At 37.5% G+C, this 23,588-nt stretch overlaps 2 protein-coding genes across 12 annotated transcripts in view; one reads left to right on the plus strand and one right to left on the minus strand.

Annotated features, from left to right (window-relative positions):
* The window catches only part of LOC111871353 (ubiquitin-like-conjugating enzyme ATG10), a 647,673-nt gene extending 646,295 nt beyond the window's left edge, over positions 1-1,378 (minus strand). For all 11 annotated transcript variants that reach the window (XR_002844008.2, XR_002844007.2, XR_004513764.1 and 8 more), the window contains exon 1: positions 1,279-1,378. The gene's annotated coding sequence lies outside the window, so the exon portion shown is untranslated. The remainder of the gene's footprint in view (positions 1-1,278) is intronic.
* LOC111871355 (vitamin K-dependent gamma-carboxylase) lies at positions 659-22,314 on the plus strand. The gene is made up of 11 exons (XM_023864410.2): positions 659-789; positions 9,446-9,714; positions 10,334-10,489; positions 10,807-10,972; positions 11,895-12,080; positions 12,721-12,884; positions 15,649-15,813; positions 15,954-16,090; positions 17,460-17,591; positions 19,073-19,424; positions 20,444-22,314. The coding sequence occupies exons 1-11, from the start codon at positions 713-715 to the stop codon at positions 20,878-20,880; spliced, it is 2,241 nt and encodes a 746-aa protein (XP_023720178.1). The 5' UTR covers positions 659-712; the 3' UTR covers positions 20,881-22,314.
* Positions 22,315-23,588: the final 1,274 nt, after the last annotated feature.

Genomic DNA, 23,588 nt, shown 5'->3' on the forward strand with positions numbered 1-23,588 from the left:
ATGTGCTTGTCTCGTGACTTGTCATATCGTCCACATTACTCACGAGCATAGCGAGTCACACGAGCACGAGTAATGTGGACGCGCCTTTACGAGACCTTAAATTTTGCATCGTCCCTATATTTCCATACATAAACACACAAATGCTAAAAATGTCCTGTTACTTACTTGTCTGTAAGAAGAATTTCCCTCAAAGTACCTTCAAAAATATGAATTGCGCTATTTACCTTTCTTGTGAACGCACATACAGGTAAATTTTCTCAGCTTGGGAATAAAACAAAATATGTTTGAATACGACCAAAGGGTCTGTATTTAAGAGACCGGTAAGTAAATAATTTCCTTCATATTTTAGTCTTTCTTTGACCAAATCACTCAGACTCTGACGAGTATGTAAAAGGGTCAAATACTGACTATTCGTCCTATATATACATACGCCAGAAACAGAACCTTTTCTGATAAAATAGCATCTCAAACTTCGTCCTGAATAAGAAAGCTGACGTGTAGAAATATACATGACTGTTTTGATCGTCAGACACGAAGTTACTAACATCGTCTTCCATGTATAGCTCACTGTGACGTCACGGTTACCATGGTAGCAGTTCTCTAGGCTATTGATTATTTTGGATGTTTTTTTTTCTGTACATATCTTTATTCCTGCGGCGTCCTAAGAGCAGACAACAGACTCCCACATGTTGGTTGCTATGGCAATCAGTACATGACTTCCTCGTCTTTATCACTGCTACCGCGCACACTTAATCTTACAACGCTTCTTAAAGGACACAAGACACTAGTGTAAGTACCTATAAAGGTCAAATGCATGGTATTTGTTACAAAATATTAAGGCACTGTAATACGAAGTTCCAAACTATGTATTAGGTACTGAAGTGCATTATGTGTTTTGTTAAATGTGTACACATTAATCAAAGACGTAAGTTTGAAGTTAAATACACATTATAGTACGTTTAACTTATTTCTTGGCGTTTAGCATGAAGTACATGTCGCAAAACAAAGATAAATTAGCAAGGAATATGATTCTAGGTTACGCATGGCATTTGCATCTGTATGATAACTGTGATCTCAGATGTTTGACCTTAGGGATAGTCTTGCAGTTCCGTAATCTTTCACAAGATGGCAGGAGTAACCATTCGGAACTCGATATTTAACCTATATTCAGTGATGCAAATTTTCTAGTGTAACTATTTGCCATGAACTTATTCGCAAATATCTCATCTTTCTTATAACTTTTAAGCATAAATTTCAATAATCTACATAATTACTTACTTTTGAAAGACTTCTGCAGTAAGTTAACAACACTTGTGACACGCACTCATCTTAAAACTGTTCGTACACAAAACACTATCACGAGACTAGGAACGAAACCGTCACTCAACCAGTGATACCAACGTGAAGGTTGCCAATGCCCTGCAACGTCACTAAGGTTCCTAATCAGCCACTAACTTATTTTGCAAGCCAATAACAGCATTTCTGCATGAGCTGTAACCGAAATTGACAAGTTGTCGTACTAACGAAACTCGCTTTAATGTTTTGATAGATTGTGAAAGAAATCAAGTTGTGTTAAGAAACTGTTTATAAAATAATGTTAATTTCATTTCGCCCTAGAACAAACGTTTTTTAAACATTTTCTGACCAATTCACTATTGATTGAAATGTAAGATATGCATATAGGCTTATATTGCTAGTTTATGCTGTCCAATCTGAGTTAAAATTTAATTAATCGATAAATTTTCTGAGTTCTGAATTCAAAATTGCTTCAAAATCTGTTCGTCCTAAATGGAGTTACTTCATGTGAACGGGCGGACAGAGACGGGAACGCAACAAAGCTTATGAAGCTGTGGGATACACCTACATAATTTTTTTTAGTTCGCTTAGTGGGGTTGGAGTCCAACTGGGTCCACTCGGTACGGCGGCCACTGATTGGCCTATTGTAGCCTGCCCCGGGTGATTATGATGATGGAGAATTTGGTGGAATGAAGATTGGCAGGGGAAACCGAAGTACTCGGAGAAAACCCGCCCCAGCGCCACTTTGTCCACCACAAATCCCACTTGACCAGACCCGGGCCGCCGCGGTGGGAAGCCAGCGACTAACAGCTTGAGCTATGACGCGCCCATACACCTACGTATGTAGAAGTTATGGATTTGGTAAGCTTCCCACGTTGTCTGCGTATGGTGTTTTGTCTTTTGTAAAGAGGCCGAAAGAATTATCACACGATCCGGTAAGAAGAATTATTTTCCCGTAAAAATACATCAACCATGAAATGCAGAAAAATATTAAGCTTATAGTTCTATATTCTGTGAAGGGAAAGAAGTGCAGCGTTCCTGCCTCTGATTCCTATACTTCAATCTCGAACCAGAGACCAGCTCTTTTCATCGAATATTCCTTCTAGAATATGCTAGGATTGTACTTGAACCATGGGTCACGACCGCTTCTTTTTACGTCTTTCCCATTCATACTACTTTTTTTTTATTATTTTTCTACATAACCGAACGTGGCGGTCGAACCATTTAACACTTTCGCCTACTTTCTTGGCCAGAGCTGATTATTCTTAATACTAAGACCATTTGTTCTACGCTTCTTCGTGGTTTTTCGTGAGTCTCTCTATGTGAATGCTGGGATAACGCCTTAAATAGGTAATGACTGCTGTTTGCCACGTTCTTTCCTCATCTTTTGTTCAAAAGCATTCCACCCATATATAATATATGCCGTTAAATGACTTACGAAACAATCTATATATTTCTGGTAAAAAAAACATCTCAAGCAGACTGGATGATAATGACACTGATATTGTCATAAATGCCATTATATATAAATATGAATAAGTTGAATCAGAATAGTGTGGATTTCATTAGTGTTCTTATTATTATTATTATCATTTCTATTGCTGCTGTTATTAGTGTTATAATTAGTTTGTGTCATCATTATTAATTTATTTAAGTGCCAATATGTAGTATTAACTAAAGAGGTTATGCAGTGTCGTATGACCGAGGGGAGGAGGAGCGTTTGTGGACCCTCCCCTCCCCCTTCTGGTTTGTTCTGGAACTAAGGGAGATCAAGGTTGGCAGAGATCCTGCAAGAAGGTTCGAGAATGACTTCTCCTGGATAAAAGTATATAGAGTCCGCGAGTTGAGCCAGTCTGAGGTTTGAGCTTTATTGTGAGCTAGAAGTGGCGTGCAGCGTTCGTGGCCAATCAGTGCATGGCTGCTGTGAACGGTAAGTAGTGAGTTGCGTATTGTCAGGCCCAAATTAATTAATGCAAGAAGAAAATAGTGCAGTGGCGTAGAGTACGCAGTAACTAAAAATAACTGCTCTGGCGAGGACCAGAAGCAGTTGTAAAATACAGACCACCATTTCGTCAGAGAGCCCCCCCCCCCATATCCACAAACCCGAAACTGTCGGACAGTAACAGAAATATAGTCTTGGGCACCAGATGGGGCTTGACACCAAGATGGACTGGTCGAATGACCATTGGTCGTAACATAACTTTGATTTTTGATTTTGAAGCCAGGCAGTCCAACTGGAGTCTGATTCGAGAGTCTAGAAAGAATCTGCAGGTAGACAGACGAGTCCGAGTCTGAGGCTGTTGTGAGACAGTCGCCCCTGGTGGAGGCGTGGGAGGCGGAAGAGCCTCCAATGTTGTAAGCTGTTGCGTAGCAACGCCGAGTTAGTTGTGAGACAGTCGCTGGCCAGTAAGAACATGAATATGGAAACTGAGAGAGCTACGGAGTTGGAAGCCGTTACCTGACAACCAGTGAACACACAGCAGACTGAGAAAACTTAGTGCGTCCTGTAGTGAATTGTACAGCATGTGAATTATCGATAGCGATGTAGTTACCTGTAGTTACGATCTGCAAGTGTTCAATAAATCCAATTATCAATCCAAACACTGTCTATGATCATTTATCACGTGATAATATCTAATGAGAAATGAGACCAACTCCATGGGGCAGGGTCCATCTTGAGAAGCTGATATATGTAGCACCTCTGTTATTCAAAAAATTCCGCGACTTTTATGAAATCTGAGGATTCATTACCTAATCACAACAGTCGCCGACTGGATCACTCAGTAACCAGATAAATTCAGTCCACGACCTTATACGTTTCTTCTGTAAGATTAATATTATTACTGTCTACATACATACTTCTAGGTTTCAAAAATAGTCTCTTGCCTTCAGATTTTCTGATTGCATTTCTGAGAACATTTCTCAAAACCTCGATCCATGCTACGTTCTGCATCCATCCAATTCTCCTTAATTTCAGTATTGTAATATTTGGCTAAGAGTACACATTGGCCGGTCACGGTAGCCGAGCGGTCTAAGGCATGTACTGTCTTCGCTCGCTCGGAAGCCGGGATCGTGGGTTCGAATCCCACTTAGGGCATGGATGTTTAGTTTGTGTGTGTGCGTTTTTCTGTGTTTGTGTACAGGTAGAGGCCTTGCGACGAGCTGATCACCCGCCCAAGGAGTCCTACCGTATGTCTAAGATCTAGTAAAACCGAAGTGAAACGGAGAGTTTCATGGAGGTAGGCCTAGGCCCAAATGAGGGCTGTTGCGCCAATGAAAAAAAAAAAGTACACATTATAAAGCATCTCTTCACGAAATCTAGTCTTACGCTTCTATTCCTTCCCCCGTCACGGGTCAAAATATTCTCCTTAGGATCCTTTCTGAAACAATCAGTCTGTGTTCTTACCGTGAGAAGAGATGCTATACAGATTTCCATGTGAACCATAGCCAACTTTCTTAACGAAAGGACAACCCTACATCTCCGACCTGCACGCACTGTCAACGAACTCGACGCACAAATTTAAATTAAATTGCAAGGAGGTATGTTAAATGTACCTTTAGTTCGTGCCATAGCTCAGGTGGTTTTTTTATTGCTAGTGGGGTGGGACTAAGTCCCTTGTACTGCGGCCACTTCTGGCCTATTGTACCAGCCACAGATGAAAGGTAAGGGTGGTTGTGGAGCAATTGGTGGAATGAAGATTGGCAGGGGAAACCGAAGTACTCGGAGAAAACCTGCCCCAACGCCACTTTGTCCACCACAAATCCCACTTGACCAGACCCGGGATTGAACCAGGACCGCCGCGGTGGGGAGCCAGCGACTAACCGCTTGAGCAATACGCGGCCTCAATAGCTCATGTGGTTAGTCGCCCGCTTGCTACCGCTGCCGCCCTGGCTCGTTTCCGGGTCAGAGCATATCGAATTTGTTGTAAACAGAGTGGCACTGGGGCAGGTTTCTTCCAACTACTTCGGATCTCATGCAAAATTCTCATTCCACCAATTGCTCCACTCTATTCATCACAGTCATCACCGTCATCACCAGGGCCCGAATTTTGATGACATGTCATCTTTTTTTCCTTGTATCCTATGAGATGCTCTTAAATATAAAATCTCGGATATGAGCTGCTGGTTACAGAAATGTAAATTTTATAGGTTTTTTTGTAATTTTTTTTATATTCTTAGGTTTAAGGTCATTTTTTCATTTGGGGGGGTAATTTTTTGGTAAATTTTTGGACTTTTAATGGTATTTCTTGTGATTTTTGGCCATTTTAGGGAATTTTTCTTCATATGTTTTCTGAAATGTGAATAACATGGAAGCGAAGTGTTCTTTCTTTTCTCCTTTAGTTAATTTTTTCTGAATTTTTTCGATCATTTTATAGGTAATTTTTTAAATATTTTCAGGTCATCAAAATCCGGGCCCTGCATATTACATTTTTGGGTCATATTTTAGGTCATTTTAATGGATTTTTTCTTTCATTTTATAGGTCATCAAAATCCGGGCCCTGGTCATCACCATTCGGGGCTGTTACAGTAGGACCATTAGTGGCCTGCTCGCCCAGTAGAATCAGTCTCACCGTGCCCCAGGAATGAAAAAAGACGTATGTCGACTTATTGCTAGTTTGCCACTGTTAACTTGGAATATTTGACGTTTTCCTTTATATAACACTGAACGTTGTTGTGTTTCTTCGCTGCCTTGTTGATTATACGTATCTTACGAGAATGTTGGGGGACTACAGGACTCGTAAAAATAAAGGAATATGATAGGTTAACCTTATTTTCGATGGAACGCCTGTTTACTCTGGTTACACTTTTCGGACTAACTAACCGAATTCAAATAAGCTCGGTAAGAAGGACATGGCGTTCTAAAAGATTCCCAAGCCGGTCACGGTAGCCGAGGGGTCTAAGGCATGCACTGTCTTCGCTCGCTCGGAATCCGGGATCGTGGGTTCGAATCCCACTCAGGGCATGGATGTTTAGTTTGTTTGTGTGCGTTTTTCTGTGTTTGTCTACAGGTAGAGGCCTTGCGACGAGCTGATAACTCGCCCAAGGAGTCCTACCGAATGTGTAAGATCTAGTAAACCGAAGTGAAACGGAGAGTTTCGTGGAGGTAGGCCTAGGCCCAAATGTACTGCTGTATATGTTAATAAATAATTTTTGCGTTGACGGTTGAATCTGTATATGTTGATTGTATACACGCAGCTTTAAACTTTAAAAATAGAACGATGTGTATATGACACACGAAAGTGAAAGTCGAATAAAATAAAAGAAATTAATTATGTTCATTGGTTGCATCCTGTTGCGTGTCTCAGACAATATATAATATTGTGACGTATTTGCGATATGAAGGACACCCCCCCTCCAGCGGTGACGTAACAGCATCGGAGAAACTGCCGCTGCTACGGTAACAGGCCAGTAAACACTCCGCCCCTTCCGGCGGTGACGTAACTGCATCAAAACAATTGCCGCTGCTACGGTAACAGGTCAGTCAACACTCCGTAGCAGCGGCAGTTGCTCCGATGCTGTTACGTCACCGCTGGAAGGGGGGGTGTCCTTTATAGCGTAAATATGTCACAATATGTAGGAATTATGCTACCGTCAACACAACAAATATTTCAATATTACATTTAGATTTTTATTTTCTGCGAAATGTTTCGGGCATACATGAACATCATCAGGCAGGAATACGTATAGTTATTGAAATACCGATACGGATCCTTATCGGTGCAACGCGTCGTATTAAATATTAACATAAGAACTCTGCCTCAGATTAATGTATAGTTAAAACAGCAAATATATGATGAATAAAAAACAAAGATAACAATAAAAGATAAAAGAAAGAATAAAGGCATGTCGCAGTAAAATGTTGAAATATTATTAAAACGTATTAAAGGTATGTTAGAAGTATATAAAAGGTATTTAAAAAATATGTGTGGGGTTAGGGGTCTGTATGCCAACTAAAATATTATTTAAGCGGATATCCTGCTGCAGTGTAGAATTGGGCGTGTATGTTGCCTGGGTCTTGTTGCAGAGAATTCTACATAATAAGCCCGGTATGTGAGGCCCAAAGACAAGCTTTCAATGATGTACAAGTTTGATGGTATGTGGGTATTTGGTATGGTATTCCCATGCTGTGTATCCTATACATAAAACTTTGCAATGTGACGTATGTTTCTTATCTGGGCGTATATGCATTCGGTGTGTACGGTGTGTTCTACACTCTGCGGTGGTTTTACGTAGATTCCATAACTATACGTATTCCTGCCTGATGATGGTCATGTATGACCGAAACATGTCGCAGAAAATAAAGATCTAAATGTAATAATTGCAATATTTATTGTGTTGACAGTAGCATAGTTCCTACATATTATAAAAAGAAATGAACTCTGTTAATTATACTTGCGATTTATGAGTGAAATATATCAGCCTCTGTCATGAAACAGTTATTTGACAATGCAGGGGAAATGCCACAGGACTATGTTCTACTTCTTGGTCCAGCATCCGGTCTTTCGGAATTTGATTTGGGATCAAGTACAGAATATGATAAGAAAAACCGAGGTCTCTTGTAACAAAATGCATGTCTAGGAAATCTCAAAATTCATTTAGAACGCACAACGAATCCCCACGGCCGTTATTTCGGTTTTATAGACCGGACTCGCTATTGACTTGAAATAGCTCTTCAGTTATCCGCATGAGGCTGAGTGGACTCCGTTCCAGACCCACAACTTCTCAGAAAATCTGGTAGCGCCGGGAATCGAATCCGGACCTCTGGCTCTATAGCCAGGAACTCTGACCACTAGACCACAGAGGCGTTCCCCTCCATCTTCATGCAAGAAACAAATCAAGGACCACTTAACGGATGATCATTAAACTTGATATTTGTGAGTTGTAATAAAACTAAAAGCAAATAAAAACCATTCAAATTTGTATTAAAATCGGACAAAAACGGCAGGCGGTTTATGTGGAGACCTGCATGCACTTCTTTGCATATGTAAAGTATCATCTTCATCACTGGCACGACAGCCCTTTGTGAGCCCTGGCCTTCCTCAGGATTGCTCGCCATTCTTCTCCATTCGATGCTACATTCCTCCAGTTCTTTACACCCAAAATTCTTATGTCCTGCCACACATATTCTTCCCATCTTAAGCTTGGTCTTCCCACTCTCCTATTTCCTTCAGGATGTAAAGTATAAGTAGCTAAATAATTTTATATTTTAGCGTCCTGTTGCACTGATTTATGTTCATGATTTATTCTGACCGTCTTACATTGCATACATTTATTCACTCTGTACATCGAAAAGCACCTGAAGATGGCACTTTTGTGCTGAAACATGTAGTGCAAGAGAGAAGAGTAAGGTGAATAAATGTATGCACTGTAAGACGGTCAGAATAAATCATGAAGCTAAATAATTGTTGAAACAGAAAACGTTTTGAACAAAAGTTGTAGATAAAATGAAACATACATTTTATGCTGGAAACTCTTGTAGTTTCACGTTATGCTTTTACAGTCTTTCTTAGTGGGGAAGTAACAATGCCTTCCATGTAGTTAGTACACAGCCATATGTTCCAAACTTCAGTAAGTTAACAATCTTCTCAGCTTCAGGGAGGGCACTTGCTTCGATGATGACTGTGCACAGTGACATTCTCCTCAACCTTTTGAATTTTACTTCTCACGGAACATTACATCAAAAAGACATATTCCAACCGTATTAAAAACAAGAATATATCTTCATATTATATTAATGATTAATCCTATGAACTTAAAGATTGTAACATTCTTTTATATTTTATTTTTGTAATTATATAAAGGCAATACAGCTCTGTTAGTACAAATACAGTTACAGTGCAGCATTAGTAAGAAGATTTTGTATACAATGTCGGGACACTTTTTGTTTAACAATTACTTTTATTATTTTTGAGACTTCATGCCCCACCCAGCAGACTGTCAAGTCTCACCCATCCTATTGGTTGAGAAACACTGCACTAGAGTAACCTTTGAAAATAAGTACTGCAATCTGAATTACCATACTTATGAGTAAAGTTGGTAATGAAAACTCTATTTTGATTTTAGCAAAATTTTTTCACCTGTAGTAGGGTACTTGTTCAGCATTAAAGTATTTTATGTAATTATGCCTTAAATGGGTTATATCTTTCAGGTCCAACGTTAAAATGTTTGCAAGGAAAAGAAGAGAAACAAATTACCTAAAAAGAATGATATGCCAAAAGCAAGAGAACGATACACGAAACTCCAAGCCAGCAGATGGCATGAACACCTACAATGCTGAAGCAGAATCAATGGAATCTGATAATTTTAAAGGAGAATTCGAATTTTCCTTGGCCAATATAAAGAACTGGGAAAGTTTTATTAATTTTTTATACAAACCAATGGATCCTGCGTCTCTCGGCTTAGTAAGATTAATGTTTGGTGAGTATGACACAGTATTATTTAGAAGTGATGGCTCATCTTCAGGGGCTCTTTGTATATGTAAACTAGAAAGTATCAATTAAATTTCATGTGGGAATAATTAGATAGCATTAATAAATATGTAAATGTAGGCAACATTGACTGAGCATTCATGTTGACCATGCTAGCCCACCTGAAACTCCAAACTCCAAATAATAAAATAAATATTATTACTTTCATGGTTCAGTGATACTCCACATACTGGCAGAGAAGTGATCAGATAATGCATCTTCTGCTACCTCCGGTGAGCCCTTTATGAGCACTGTAAGCCAGCACATTCATGTGTACACTAACAGTTTGTGAGCACAGGTATGGTTAGATGAGACATGATATAGTGTAGACATGAGGGAGAAGAAAATGCATGGCATTCCAAACTACCATGTTAGCCAAGCAAGGAAAGTTAACACACTTCAGTTGGTTGGTGCTTGCAGAGTACAGAATTGCAAATGTACTCTTCTTCCAGCAACTGGCCTGTTAAAGCAATGTGCACTATTGCAGTGAAGCTGCTGATGAAATTCACTCTGCCTCACTAGTTCTCCTTGTGTTGTTTTAAAATGTGTGTATCTTTCTAATATTTCAGGTTTCATGATGGTATTGGATATCCCAGAAGAAAGAGGCTTGGCAGATGCAGATATAAACTGGGGAGATCCAAATGAATGTAGATTTCCATTATTTGATTTTCTACAGCCTTTGCCACTTCAGTGGATGTGTATTGTATACCTCATAATGTGGATAGGTACCTTCAGTCATATTAAATTTCCAGTTGCCAGTGAACATGTATTGCATATGTAATGATGTGTCTGTTTTAAAACCATGGGCTGAGTGATATATTCATTTGAAATATAATTATAAATGTGAAAATATGAAAATTCTCAGTGATCCTACAGTAATGAATTAGAAATACTAATGTAAGGCAGAATACAGAGACCCATTAATTTACATGTAATGTATCTTTTCTTAATGAAACTAGTCAAACAGAACAGTCATATTCCATACAGTTTTTAATAACAAATATGAACATATTTCTAACAACATTACATATTTCTTTTGAAGGTGCATTCGGGATCATGATTGGGTTCTTTTACCATGCAAGTTGCCTTGCATTTATAGTTCCTTATTGGTATATCTTCCTCTTGGACAAAACTTCCTGGAATAACCATTCATATTTATATGGGATAATATCTATATTGCTATTAGGCTCACAAGCTAATCGATATGCGTAAGTACCAGCACTTTGTAGCATATGCATGTATGTGGATTCACTAACCCTCTCCCTGTTGTGGATGGCACAGTTTCAATATATGGGAAAATAGACTCTGCATTACAAAAAGAAAAGTTCCACCAAGTATGCAGAGTTCAGTAACACAGAAACCACATAGGAAATAGAAGTTTTTCTGTTAAAAAGTTTAGTTCCCTAGGATAAGATGAAAATGAAGAAAATAAGCCATACTGTACCAATTTATAGGTGATTCTTTTTAATAATTAAGTTGTAAAATTCAGTTATCTTATTTGACACTGTTATTGTTTTCTAAGGTTTCAGAAAGTAGGGCCACCTTATTTTTCAGATCATACTATTTTTTTTTATTGTTAGTGGGGGGTTGGGGACTAAGTCCCTTGTACTGCGGCCACATCTGGCCTATTGTACCAGCCCCAGATGATAGGTGAGAGTGATTGTGGAGCAATTGGTGAAATGAAGATTGGCTGGGGAAACCGAAGTACTTGGAGAAAACCTGCCCCAGCGCCACTTTGTCCACCACAAATCCCACTTGGCCAGACCCGGGATCGAACACGGGCTGCCACGGTGGGAAGCGAGCAACTAACTGCTTGAGCTATGGCGCGGCCTTAGATCACACTATAATGTGACCAATATTATTAATTTCTGTGTGAAAAGAGAAACTGTTATTTTGATGTAAACATTCTGACAGTCTGGTGAATAATAGCCCGATCACAGCTGGCTGACACTTTTTTTTCCATCACAGGAAGCAATGGTTTGCATGTACTCACTGTCAGACTGCTCAAACATTGTGATTTTATAAATAGAAAATTTTAGTAAACCAAAATTATATCGATTTGTGCCCATGTCCCTTACCCCTGACCCCTGTACATTGAAATATATCTATTGTTTTGTTATGTATTTCCAGAATCCTTGATATTCTCTTTGGGAAGGTAAAACGTAACAGTCCTGTACCTCTATGGAATTATTTTATTCTACGATTTCAAATTTTTGTCTTATATTTCTTTGCTGGATTAAAAAAGATGGATCGAGATTGGCTAGATGGATACTCAATGCAGAACCTCAGCAATCATTGGATATTTGATCCATTTAAGTAAGTAACACATTAATTACTTGGAACCTATGTGCGCAGAGGTCTAGTAGAGCCCATTTGTTTCATTTAATCAAAATTTATATTAAAATCACAGTAAAGTTGCACAAACTGTTAGTTTGCAGCAAACATTTCTCATTTTATTGTCATTCTTGATCCAGCAAAATGGAGTAATTCATCTGAGAAAGAACTCCCATGAGGTTGATCCTGCTAATTTAAATGGTAGATTTATATTCAGTAGAAGGAATGTACAATTTAATGTAAGCTCTTAAATCAACCATACAAACAACAATTCCCTAATTTCCTATAACCGATACTACTCTTACTATATGGATATAAAATATACAGCTATGGTCTGACAACATGGCCCTTTTGTTTGACTAATAATTAAAGGTTAGAGGTTTCAGATGTTTGCTGTAATATTTAACTCCAATCTATGACTTTTGTTGGTCACAATCCCTTACATTTAATTCTCTGAAAATAAAATGTTAATTAAAGTTTGAAATACCCCTGCTTATACAAATGTGTAATAGCCAAACAGAAATATACGACACTGTAACGGTCTACTCTAATGAATAATCACCTAATAATGTTGTTCTTTGAGTAACTTCTAACATTTGATTTACATGTTTCCATTTTGTAGAGTTTTACTGACATCAGAACAGGTGGATTTTTGGATAATTCACTTAAATGGCTTTGCCCTTGACTTCAGTATTGGATTTTTCCTGATTTACAACAGAACACGGCCATATGCTTTATGTGTTTTATGTTTGTTTCATATCACGAATTCACGACTATTTACTATCGGTAAGTAGCATAAGTGGCATGCACTGTCTTCGCTCGCTCGGAACCCAGGATCATGGGTTCGAATCCCACTTAGGGCATGGATGTTTGTGTGCGTTTTTCTGTGTTTGTGTACAGGTAGAGGCCTTGCGACGAGATGATCACCCGCCCAATGGGTCCTACCGCATGTGTAAGATCTAGTAAACCGAAGTGAAACGGAGTTTCATGGAGGTAGTCCTAGGCCCAAATGAGGGCTGTAGCGCCAATGAAAAAAAAAGTAGCATAAGTTATTAATTCACAATTAATAAATTAAATTATCCAACTTGAGGGCCAAATATTTATGTTAGTTAACTGTTTTATTTTATGATACCTTCGTTAATAATTTTTTAATATTTCAGTAATGCATGTAATACAGATTTTCTTCATCTAATTGTCATGTTTTATAGTAACCAGGAAGAGCAAACACATTAGTAAATTCACTTCTTGAGTTCATATAAACTCAGTGCATACACTTAAAGGTGTATTTAAAATGCCAATAATCTTCTTTCCTAGCAGTATTAATCTAAGACTTCTTAAGTTCTTTTTCCTGTTAAGGTAAATTTTTCTGTTAAATCTCTGTTGATAATGCTTTAATTGTGACAACCCAGGAATAAAAAGTACTCACTTTATTATACCTCATGTGTACAATAATTCTTTGATTATGAAACAGACTGGATGTTTGGGTTTAAGGGTTTACATTCTTGATAGTATTATTAGATGGTGATTATTCTTAAGATTCATGGAATCAACCATTTGGGGAAAATGTAATGAAATTTCCAAACTGACAGTTAAATCAATGTGTCTGACCTGCGATATTAATACATAATTTTATTTCTTCATATTATCTGCACAGTATTAATTCAGAGATTTCAAAATAAATGCCTCAAATGGAAAATGAACTGTCTATATTTCCATTATGTAACTTATCTTGACCATGAAAGGCACTGTTTTCTGAGATTTGATGCCATTTAGTTCAGTAGTGTATACTGACGTTTCAGAGGAACATATTGCTTCCATCTTTGTGGTTGAAGACTAAGGAGCAAGTTCCTTTGAGCTGATGAACTGTTACTGGATTGTACGATTTGAGATTTTCACGGCAGTGACTATGAACAATGCCATCTTCTTGGATGTGGCGCCGCGTAGATAATGTGTTATCCGACGTTTCGGAGGGACGTATCGCCTCCATCTTCAGGGTATAAAAATCCACGAGCGAAGAACCAGCGTGAGCAGGTGGCTGCAGACTTAAGTCCCCAGTCAAAAACACCCAACTACATAAGAACAGGAAGGGAGAAAGAAGGGGCCATATGGGAAATCAATAGAGAGGGGAGGAGAAGGATCTGTGGACGTGGACATGGACCAGCTGGTAGCAGGCTAGAGCAGGTATAGGATCATGCTGGGGGGAAAAGAGGCAGGGTTACTGGGAGAGCATTGACCCAATAGCCTTGGGGCTAAGCTGCCAAGCTACACAGGTTGATGCTTGCTCCGCAGCTGCTCTGGCCTGCTACCTGCTGGCCCATTTCCACAGATTCTTCCCCTCTCCTCTCTATTGATTTCGCATGTGGCCCACTCTCCCTCCCTTCCTGTTCTTATAATGCTGGGTGTTTTCGACTGGCGACTCAGTCTGCAACCACCTGCTCATGCTGGCTCCTAGCTCACTGATTTTTATACCCTGAAGATGGAGGTGATATCTTCCTATGAAACATCGGATTACACAATATCTATACAGTGCCACATCCCAGAAGACGGCATTCTTCTTACTGGATTATATGAGGGCAGCCCATTCCAGAAGGTAGTACTTTTCATAGTCACTGCTGTGAGAATCTAAAGTTCTACATATTTTGACATTGATCTGAAGATTTTTCACAGCTGTACAAGTAGGTAACACCACTGAAGGGCAGACAGTTTACAATCATCAAAATATTCAGAATGGTTTACCTGTTAAAAACTTCTTTACAAGGAGGACTTAAACTGTTCATTACACCTTGAGTAGGCAATTTCTCGCTTATTTATTGCTGTCTTCATATATTAACAAATGGTTGGTCTTACAAATACATGTACTTAATTTTGGCCACTCCTCCATTGATCAGTTAGAAGCAATGTTTCTGTATATCTCTGTAAAGCTGATATATACTGGTGCAGGATGTGCATTTGGTTTGAGGAGAACTGAATCTAGAAAGAACCTCAAGTACCACTTGAAATCTATGGCTGGCCAGTGATAACATTATTTATAATGGTATTAGTGATCTACTACAGCCATATCCAAGGGATGATAAGAAACTAAAAACAGTGAGTTTAAAAAATGTCTATCCTTTCATTTTCTTTGTAGTAAACTTATTGGTATACATGAAAAGGGCAAAGTTGTCTCTGTACTTAACTAATTAATAACTACACCATGAAGTCATATAGATGAGTGCATGTGTAGATCCACGGTTTCTTTACCTTGGAACTAGTTGGAGGTGAGTGGTCAGCGTCACGTCCCGGCCACTTTACCCCCGTTGAAGCAGCCCCCAGTACCCAAATGGAGAAGAGAAAATTCTTGACCCTGCCAGGACCCAAACCCCAGCCTCTCAGTTGTCCAGTCCATTGTCAGTCACTATACTGACTGCACTATCCCAGCTCTTTATATTGGTATATGTTGGCCACAGAACTAATTACAACAACTGTATTTCATGAACCCAGATGTAGGGTCCTATTTACTCATCATAAAATATGTGTGATTATATTGTAAAATTACTTGATTTGCTTACAGGAATGTTCCCTTATGTCTGCTTAGCAACGATGCCTATTTTTTGTGATGCAAATTGGCCACGAAAAGTTCTTAAAATATTTTCAGCATCAAAATCAGCTGTTAAGGATAATGATCAGGACAAGAAATGTACAACATCCCTACTGCCTGCAGAGGCCAATAGAGCTAGTAAGTTCAGAATTAAAATGGGCATTAATTTCATACTGAATCCTGAATACAGTGTGATGAAAACTGTTCTTCATCCAGTATTCTTTTGGTGATTATTACACTGTTTGTCATAACTGCTTCTGCTGGAATTTTATTTACAGAACAGAAGGTTAAGAAATTAAAAGGAGCTCCTACCTACACATTAAAAATTGGCTGGAAGCACAAAGTGGTTGGATTCCTGCTGATCAGCCACATTGGTCTGCAAGCTTTCCTACCATACTCTCACTTTATTACCAAGGTATCGTGTCAGTATATTCGACTCCAGATCTTCTTAAATTGAAATATGTAATTAGTCAGAATTGAAAGATAATGCTTGTAATGCGAAGACTTTCAAATACGAGTACAGCATAGATAGATTGAACATAATATAATTACTGGAATTAGCATATATGAAAAATAAATGCAATATATGAGAACTCTTATACTGCAAGTTCTCACTAGTATGTCACACATATGTCTCTGTACAGAAAGAGTTGTTTCGATGCTAGTCTGAAGATGGTGAATTTTGATCAGAATGCATTATGACTTTAATACTTGTAACAGAATATTTTTTCTATAAGCAATAAAGCAGCCATAAACAGAATCAATGCCATTTTCAAAATCTAAAAATAGGCAGGAAGATAATTAAACAAATTCTGAAGGAAATGTCTGTGAATATATTGTGACATGCTATGTGACGTCCATTGCTGCACAACGGCTGCAGTGGGAATGCATACTTCCACGACAACGAATACATTGTGACATGTGGAAGTATGTGTTCCCATTGCAGCTGTTGCACCGCGATGGACGTCATATAGCACATCACAATATTAATGGTTTCGATTCTTCTAACTCAGAATAACATTTAATGACAAGAATTTAGTATGTGAAGGTAAACTGTTTGGGTGTATAATGGTGTTCTATCACGTGTGAAGATTTATGTACTACCGAATATATGTTAAGTGTTTATATATGGTAAAACAGGAAAGGTATATAAGTGGCCATGACTAGTTCTGGTGCTCACTGATCTGAAATACACACAGCCTATTTACTTTGTCTTTTTCAAAATGTGTACTACCAGTAAGGTCAATAATATTGTTCATACCATTTGAAAAGTTACGGCTGTAGGTTATGTCACTGTGGATCTGATTGACTCAGAATAATGCTGTATGTTGTGTTGGTAGTTTTGATTTAAGAGCACAGGATTAATTCACAAATTAAAATCATTGCTGCTAAATTCCATGATAAGTTATGTTTATAGCAAGAGCAAATGTCATTCATACATGCATATACGTGCATGTGGTAGAGTCATTAAGTTCGTGGAATGTGGGTTTATCGCATCATATTACAAGATATTCACATACACTTACACATCGGCCCTCAAAATAGTTTCCATTGGCCGCTATGCAAGTCTGCCAACGTTGATACTACTGTCGAAAACATTGCTGAAACATATTGGCAATAAATTCCCGTACAACGCTTTGCGGCCATTCAATGAACTTACTGACTGTGGTAGTATGCACAGCATCATTTATTTTAAAATAACTTGTAATTAGTGGGGATTTAAATATATGTCATAACATACTACTTGTGAAAGATGCTTAATGTCTGCTGTTCCTTCATGGCAGGGATACAACAATTGGACCAATGGTCTGTATGGCTATTCCTGGGATATGATGGTTCACACCTGGGATACGGTGATGGCAGTTGTCAAAGTTGTGGATCATGAAACAGGGCAGGAACATTTCCTAGATCCAGAGGTACCTGACTGTAAAGATACTTTTCTATACACTCAGCTTTTAAACTTCTCAAAAATTGTCAGCTTGTTTATTATCTAAGTAGACCAAAAAGAGATTAAATCATAATTAACTTTATGTAATTATTACTCAGTTACATACATACACGAACATCTTTGCAAACAATACAGACCTGTTATCAATTTGTTTTCTACATTTTATGGACATCGAAACCACTCTTATTTATTAGTGCAATTTATGTCTTGCACGGCTAAGAATATTTTCCAGATAAATGTAAAAAGGCAAAATTTATATAATTTTTTAAAATCTGATTATTACATAAAATGTATACATAATAAAACATAGGCTTATGCTCCATAAAGATTGTATACACATTCTTTACACCATCTTATGTTTTTGTGAGTATTTAATGCTATAAACAGGAAAGTCTGCTTAGGCACACATGTAAAATGCCAGCCCAGAATTTTCATGTATGGGTCAAAATTATAATTTCTAGCAGAGGATTTATGCTCTACATTTTTGCTTCAGTAATGATTTCTGCTCGTAAAAGAATGCTTTTGTAAGTGAAGACTCTTTACTGCATAGATTTTTGCTTACAGTTGTAAGAGTTAATGTGTAATTTGATTACAGATTTAATTGAAGTTATATATATATGTATTCAATTTAAGCACAACAGACCTCTGTAGGTCGCAGTGCAAGGGCCGAGAAGGCCTACCCCTCATACATGTATTAAATTTCTTCACTGCATAGCAGACTTTTAATTATAGAAGAGTGAAAGAAAATATGCAGAGAATTTGTAATGAAGTGCAAAATTACTGGTATCTGAACACCAGAAAACGTTTTGTAAAAGTAAGATTGCAGTAATTTCTGCTGTATGACTCAGTTCTCTCCAGTGCCTAGGAATACTAAATCCTCATGTTGTGTTCAACTGTCACATTAATTGTGGAGTTCAGATGTAAATTATGATGACATATTCTAAGAATACGACCTACTATGAATTAGATATTATTTGTGACAGTATGAGGCAAAACACAGTTTTAGAAAATGTTTTGGTCTTAGGATACTTGACACAGAGCTATTCATAATTTAATTATTTCAATTCACATCTATTTGTTCAATGTCCACTATAAAATTTTCCTAGTTGTCCATCAGCTATAAAAGTTGGATATCCCACCTTTGTCATATCATTAGTAATCCATATAATGAAGAGGTCATGGAAAGACAGTCTACTAATTCTAAAGATAAAGATACAGTTTCCCCTGTGTTTGATGAAGCACCACTTGATGAAGATGTATGGAGTAGTGAAGATATAACTCCATGCTTATATGAACTTGTCACTAGATGTCTAACTGCAGAAAAGCGAAAAAAGGAAAAAATAAAATAAATTCTTTTCTGTTCAAGTTTAAACACTGAAAGTGAGCAAATAAGTATTATACACAATCCTTTAAGAAGACACAATTTAAAGCCCAATTTTAATTTTCCAGGCTTGGGTTCAAACAGATCGCTGGGAGAAGCACGCAGACATGTTAATTCAGTATGCCCAGTGCCTCAAAAGTAACTTACTAAATGGAGTAAGCACAAATGATTATAGGCTTAGTAAAAATATATCAATCTATGTTGACATATGGTGCTCGTTAAATGGTCGTTTCCAGCAACGTATGTTTGATCCAAGAGTGGATTTACTAACGGCTGATTGGTCACCTATTAAAGAAGTGTCATGGCTGATGCCATTGCTGACTGAATTTAGCTCATGGAGAAAACAGATTACGAAACTAGAGAAGGAAATTTACTCATGGTCAGAATATAGTGATGTCATATTTGTAGCTGATTTTCCAGGTGAGTAAACATCAACGATAGTATTATTACATAGGCTCTTCATTTCATGAAATTGATGTGCTCTTTGAGAACTATTTTTAAGTGAAATTTGTTAAAAAAAACGTAATTTCACATTAATTGTAAAATATAGAGATTTGACATAATAGAAATATACATAAGTACTGATAATAGTAAAGGCAGCTTAAAAAGCTTTTTTATTATAATGAGCAGCAATTGATTTCAGATGAACTGAATTAATTAAAATAAACAAAATTGTTTACATTTAATGATGTCCATCAGTGGAGTACGCCTTATTTAATAATGCAAATACAGTTTGGCAAGTATATATAACTGTGTGTGTGTGTGTGTGTGTGTACGTGCATGCACATGTCTATCGCATAACAGTTTTGGCATATTCACTCTCTTATTGTCCCTAGAATCTCAGTTTTCTAATGTCAGTTTTTGATACTTCCTTACAAACAATGTAAAATTGCCAAGTTCAAGCAACTGTGGCTAAAAAATGTTTGTTTCTGACAAGAAGCTGAAAAACTGAGAATATGACCACCAATTTTATAATATTTTAACAAATCATCATATTTAATCCATAGCCCAGCCCAAGTTTCACCCATGGACAGAACTGAGACAAACCCTTGTATATGTTAATTTCATATTGTTAAAAAACTATGTACTATCTCACAAAATTGTAGTTTTGCCTGATATTTTATATGGATACAGTCTTACCCTTTGAAGGAAGAACATAGATTATGGATGTATGGGAATAGACTGCTGAGAACACTTAGACTGAAGAGAGAGGAGGTAACAGAAAGCAGGAGGAAATAGCAAAAAGCTTCACAATTTGTACCCTTCACAGGCTAAAATTAAGGTGATGACTAAATCAAGGATGATGAGCTGGATGAGACATATGACACATATGAGGGAGATGGGACACGAACACAAAATTGTAGTCAGAAACGTGGAGAATTTCAAGACATATACAAGTAATTTGTTACTTAAAAATAGTAATTCTTTTCCATTTTCAGATCTGACTCTTGAAAACTACATAAGTGAAGATCTAACTAATATAACCCTGACAGTTTTGGAAGGTGATGTAATTGTTGAAATAGGAGAAAATGAAACTGTTCAACCAATGAGGAAAGCAAAAGAAAAAATATCATGGCATAGAATTACAAAGGACGAATCTGTAGGTATTCCAGCTAGAACATTTCACAGGGTTCACACAGTGTCTATGACTCCAGCTTGCTACATGTACACCTATGTCAATCACACAAGACAACTACAAGATCAAAAAGAAAATGGGAACACTCAAAATGCAGAAGTGGGTCAGAAGAATAAAGGACTGTGGAATGAATTTATGCTTCGATTGCAGAACATAGCAAGGGCAATTGGACTAGTCAGCAACGCAATACTTAACGTTTTGTATTCTGTCCCGATGATTAAAAGAGTTCAAGTGGTATAATGCTGCAATTATTTAACATAGTCTTTGTATGTGAAAAATTTTATCAAGTGACGAAGATTTCAAGCAAAAGATATTTAGGAAATTTTATAGTTGAATGATTTAAACATTCCATAAGAAAGAGATACTGGTAAATACAATGGTCTGCTGCTGTGCCAGATTTACATAAAAGCTAAAAAGCTACAGCTTAGGGCCTCACAACCTGAAGGGGCCTTAAAATACTGAAAGTAAAAATCACCCCAAGACTATGCAGCACTGTCTTGTAAAACTTGGATGACAATAAATGTCCAACTGCATCTTATCAGATTAGAATGAAAAAAATATATGCAGAAAAGCTGTGACAAATGAGAGTAGGTGGGGAGACAGAATTTCTCCTTGAGGTCCAGCTGTATAGTTCACGTACATGGACGTACATTTCTTTCTTAGATTTTTGAAAAAGAAATATAGGAGCCTATCTTTATCCTAACTCATGAGATCACAAAATCTTAATCTGGTTTTTCTACACAGAACATATAAATATGCAGTAATACTGTTTTCATAGTTTGTTCGTGTCAGTATTTATATTAAATCATCCAAATGGAAGTTATGTGATACACAGGGCAGTTATTTGAGAGATTAAGATCAGGTCATTCATTGGTATCAACTCAGAGTACAGCTGCTAGGTTATCTTTTAAGTCACAAGTTTTCCTCAGTCCTGCTCAGAACTGACATACCAGACAGGCTCAATATTCCAAGACGGGGGCTAACAGACCAATAACATACAGAAGTATTGATGGAAGGATGCCACCACAATACTGTGAGTAATCTAATTGTCATGTTCCATCTATACAACTCTAAAAATGTATACTCATTCAACTGTTTATTAAAAATCACTACATGTTTCGACCATCCAACTGGTCATCATCAGGTGATACACTTACAAGTGTTTTTGAATTGAAACTATTTTAACTAACACAGTTAGTTTGATCATGCAGCAGGATGCACTCTATAAAGATACTGTAAGTAGTGTGTGACCATTTATCATTTCCAAAATCATAAGATTACTTTGGATGAAATCTGATATGTAAGGTGAGCATTAGGAGCTGCAGAGTGGATGTAACTTTGGATACTGGACAACTGGAATTCATATTCCTTATAAAGTATAATTGTTTTATTTATATTTTAACAATAATATCTTTTAACTTTTGAATGTCATTCATTTTAAAAATATCTGGAAATATGTGAATAACTGTACACTTACATTGAAAACATGAATGGAATATTAAAACGTATTGAAGAAAACATGCATTATATAGAAACATATTTTTTTTGCACATCTACATAAAAATTAAACCTATCTACAAGGGTGACCAATCAGAGAAGTGAAATGCAAAGAACAGGTATGGATACCATGTGTATTGTAAAATGGAGTACACCTCTTTACCCTTTGTTGTCATGTCATTACAGGAAATCTTCAGGGCATCCAGATAATACTGTACCTCATTTTTATTTTTCTGTCAGTATTTCATAAAGGTAAAGTTATCCCTTGGCATAATTAATTAATCACCATGCCATGAAGATGTATGGGGGATGGAGGTACAGCTCATCATTCTTAACTTTGGCACTAGATGCAGATGAGTGGTAAGCATCACACCCCTGCCACTTTACCCACAGGGTAAAGGTTTAATCCTCAGTACCAACTGCACAGGAGGCTGGGTGGGCCCCAGAGCTGGTCTGGATATTATGGAAAAGACAAAAATTCCCTGTTCTTACTTGGAATTGAACTGTCTCCTTGGTCACACAGCCGATAACCCACTCACTATACCAACTGAGCCATGGGCTTGAAAATTGGTTACATTGAGGGTGTTTGAGAAAAGGGTGCTGAAGTGAACGTTTGGACCCAGGAGAGGCAAAGTAACAGAAAACTGGTGAAAGCCATGCATAATGAGGTGCTTCATAAGTTCTACTCTTCATCAATTATTATTAGGGTGATCAAATCAATAGGAGGATATGTAGCACTGAAGATGGGAGGAAACACACAGTTTGAATCAAAATACCTGAAAGGAGGAAACCATTTGGGAGAACTAGATATAAATGGGAGGGTAACATTAAAATCCATTGTAAAGAACTAGGGTATGAGGGCATGGATTGGATTCATCTGGCTCAGAATAGGGACCATTTGTGGGTTCTTGTTAATTTGTTATAAAAACCTACAGGTTTAAAAAAAAAGGCAGGGGATTTCTTGACAAGCTGAGTGACAATTAGCTTCTCAAATAGGTGAGCCAATGTTATATGTACTCTCCTAAAGTCAGTATAATTTGTCTCAAGCAATTAGTTATAGTCTCTGTATCATGGTAATATTTGACTGCTGACTGCTTATATTTAAACAAACACAAATGCATTACAGTGAAGTTCATACAGGATATGAAACAGTGGAAGCTTTTCTAGTCAATGTACATGTATGCATTTTAACTCAATAAATGCAAAGAATCGCAGGTCTCAACGAAATCAATGATTTAGTTAGTGGTCTCATGCATAATCACATCTGCTGATTTCTGTCATTTTTCTTCCCATACACTTCTTTTTCTCTCTGCAGTTATAACCCTTCTTATGTTTCCAACAAAAGGGCTCTGTATAGATAAAAGTAGCTAACAGCAGTAGCACAAAATGTAACTAGACTATTCACTTCTTCCTTTTGGCAGCTCTCCCTAAACAAGAAAATGTATATGGCT

The sequence above is a fragment of the Cryptotermes secundus genome, unplaced genomic scaffold, assembly GCF_002891405.2.
Source record: "Cryptotermes secundus unplaced genomic scaffold, Csec_1.0 scaffold122, whole genome shotgun sequence".
NCBI classification, from domain to species: domain Eukaryota; kingdom Metazoa; phylum Arthropoda; class Insecta; order Blattodea; family Kalotermitidae; genus Cryptotermes; species Cryptotermes secundus.

Bases quoted from the DNA above. Each gene is read 5' to 3' on its own strand.
- LOC111871355 (XM_023864410.2), top strand. From the start codon at position 713: ATGACTTCCTCGTCTTTATCACTGCTACCGCGCACACTTAATCTTACA. The intron at 12,885-15,648 runs GTAAGTAGCATA...ATTTGCTTACAG, and splicing joins TTCACGACTATTTACTATCG to GAATGTTCCCTTATGTCTGC. The intron at 16,091-17,459 runs GTATCGTGTCAG...CCTTCATGGCAG, and splicing joins ACTCTCACTTTATTACCAAG to GGATACAACAATTGGACCAA.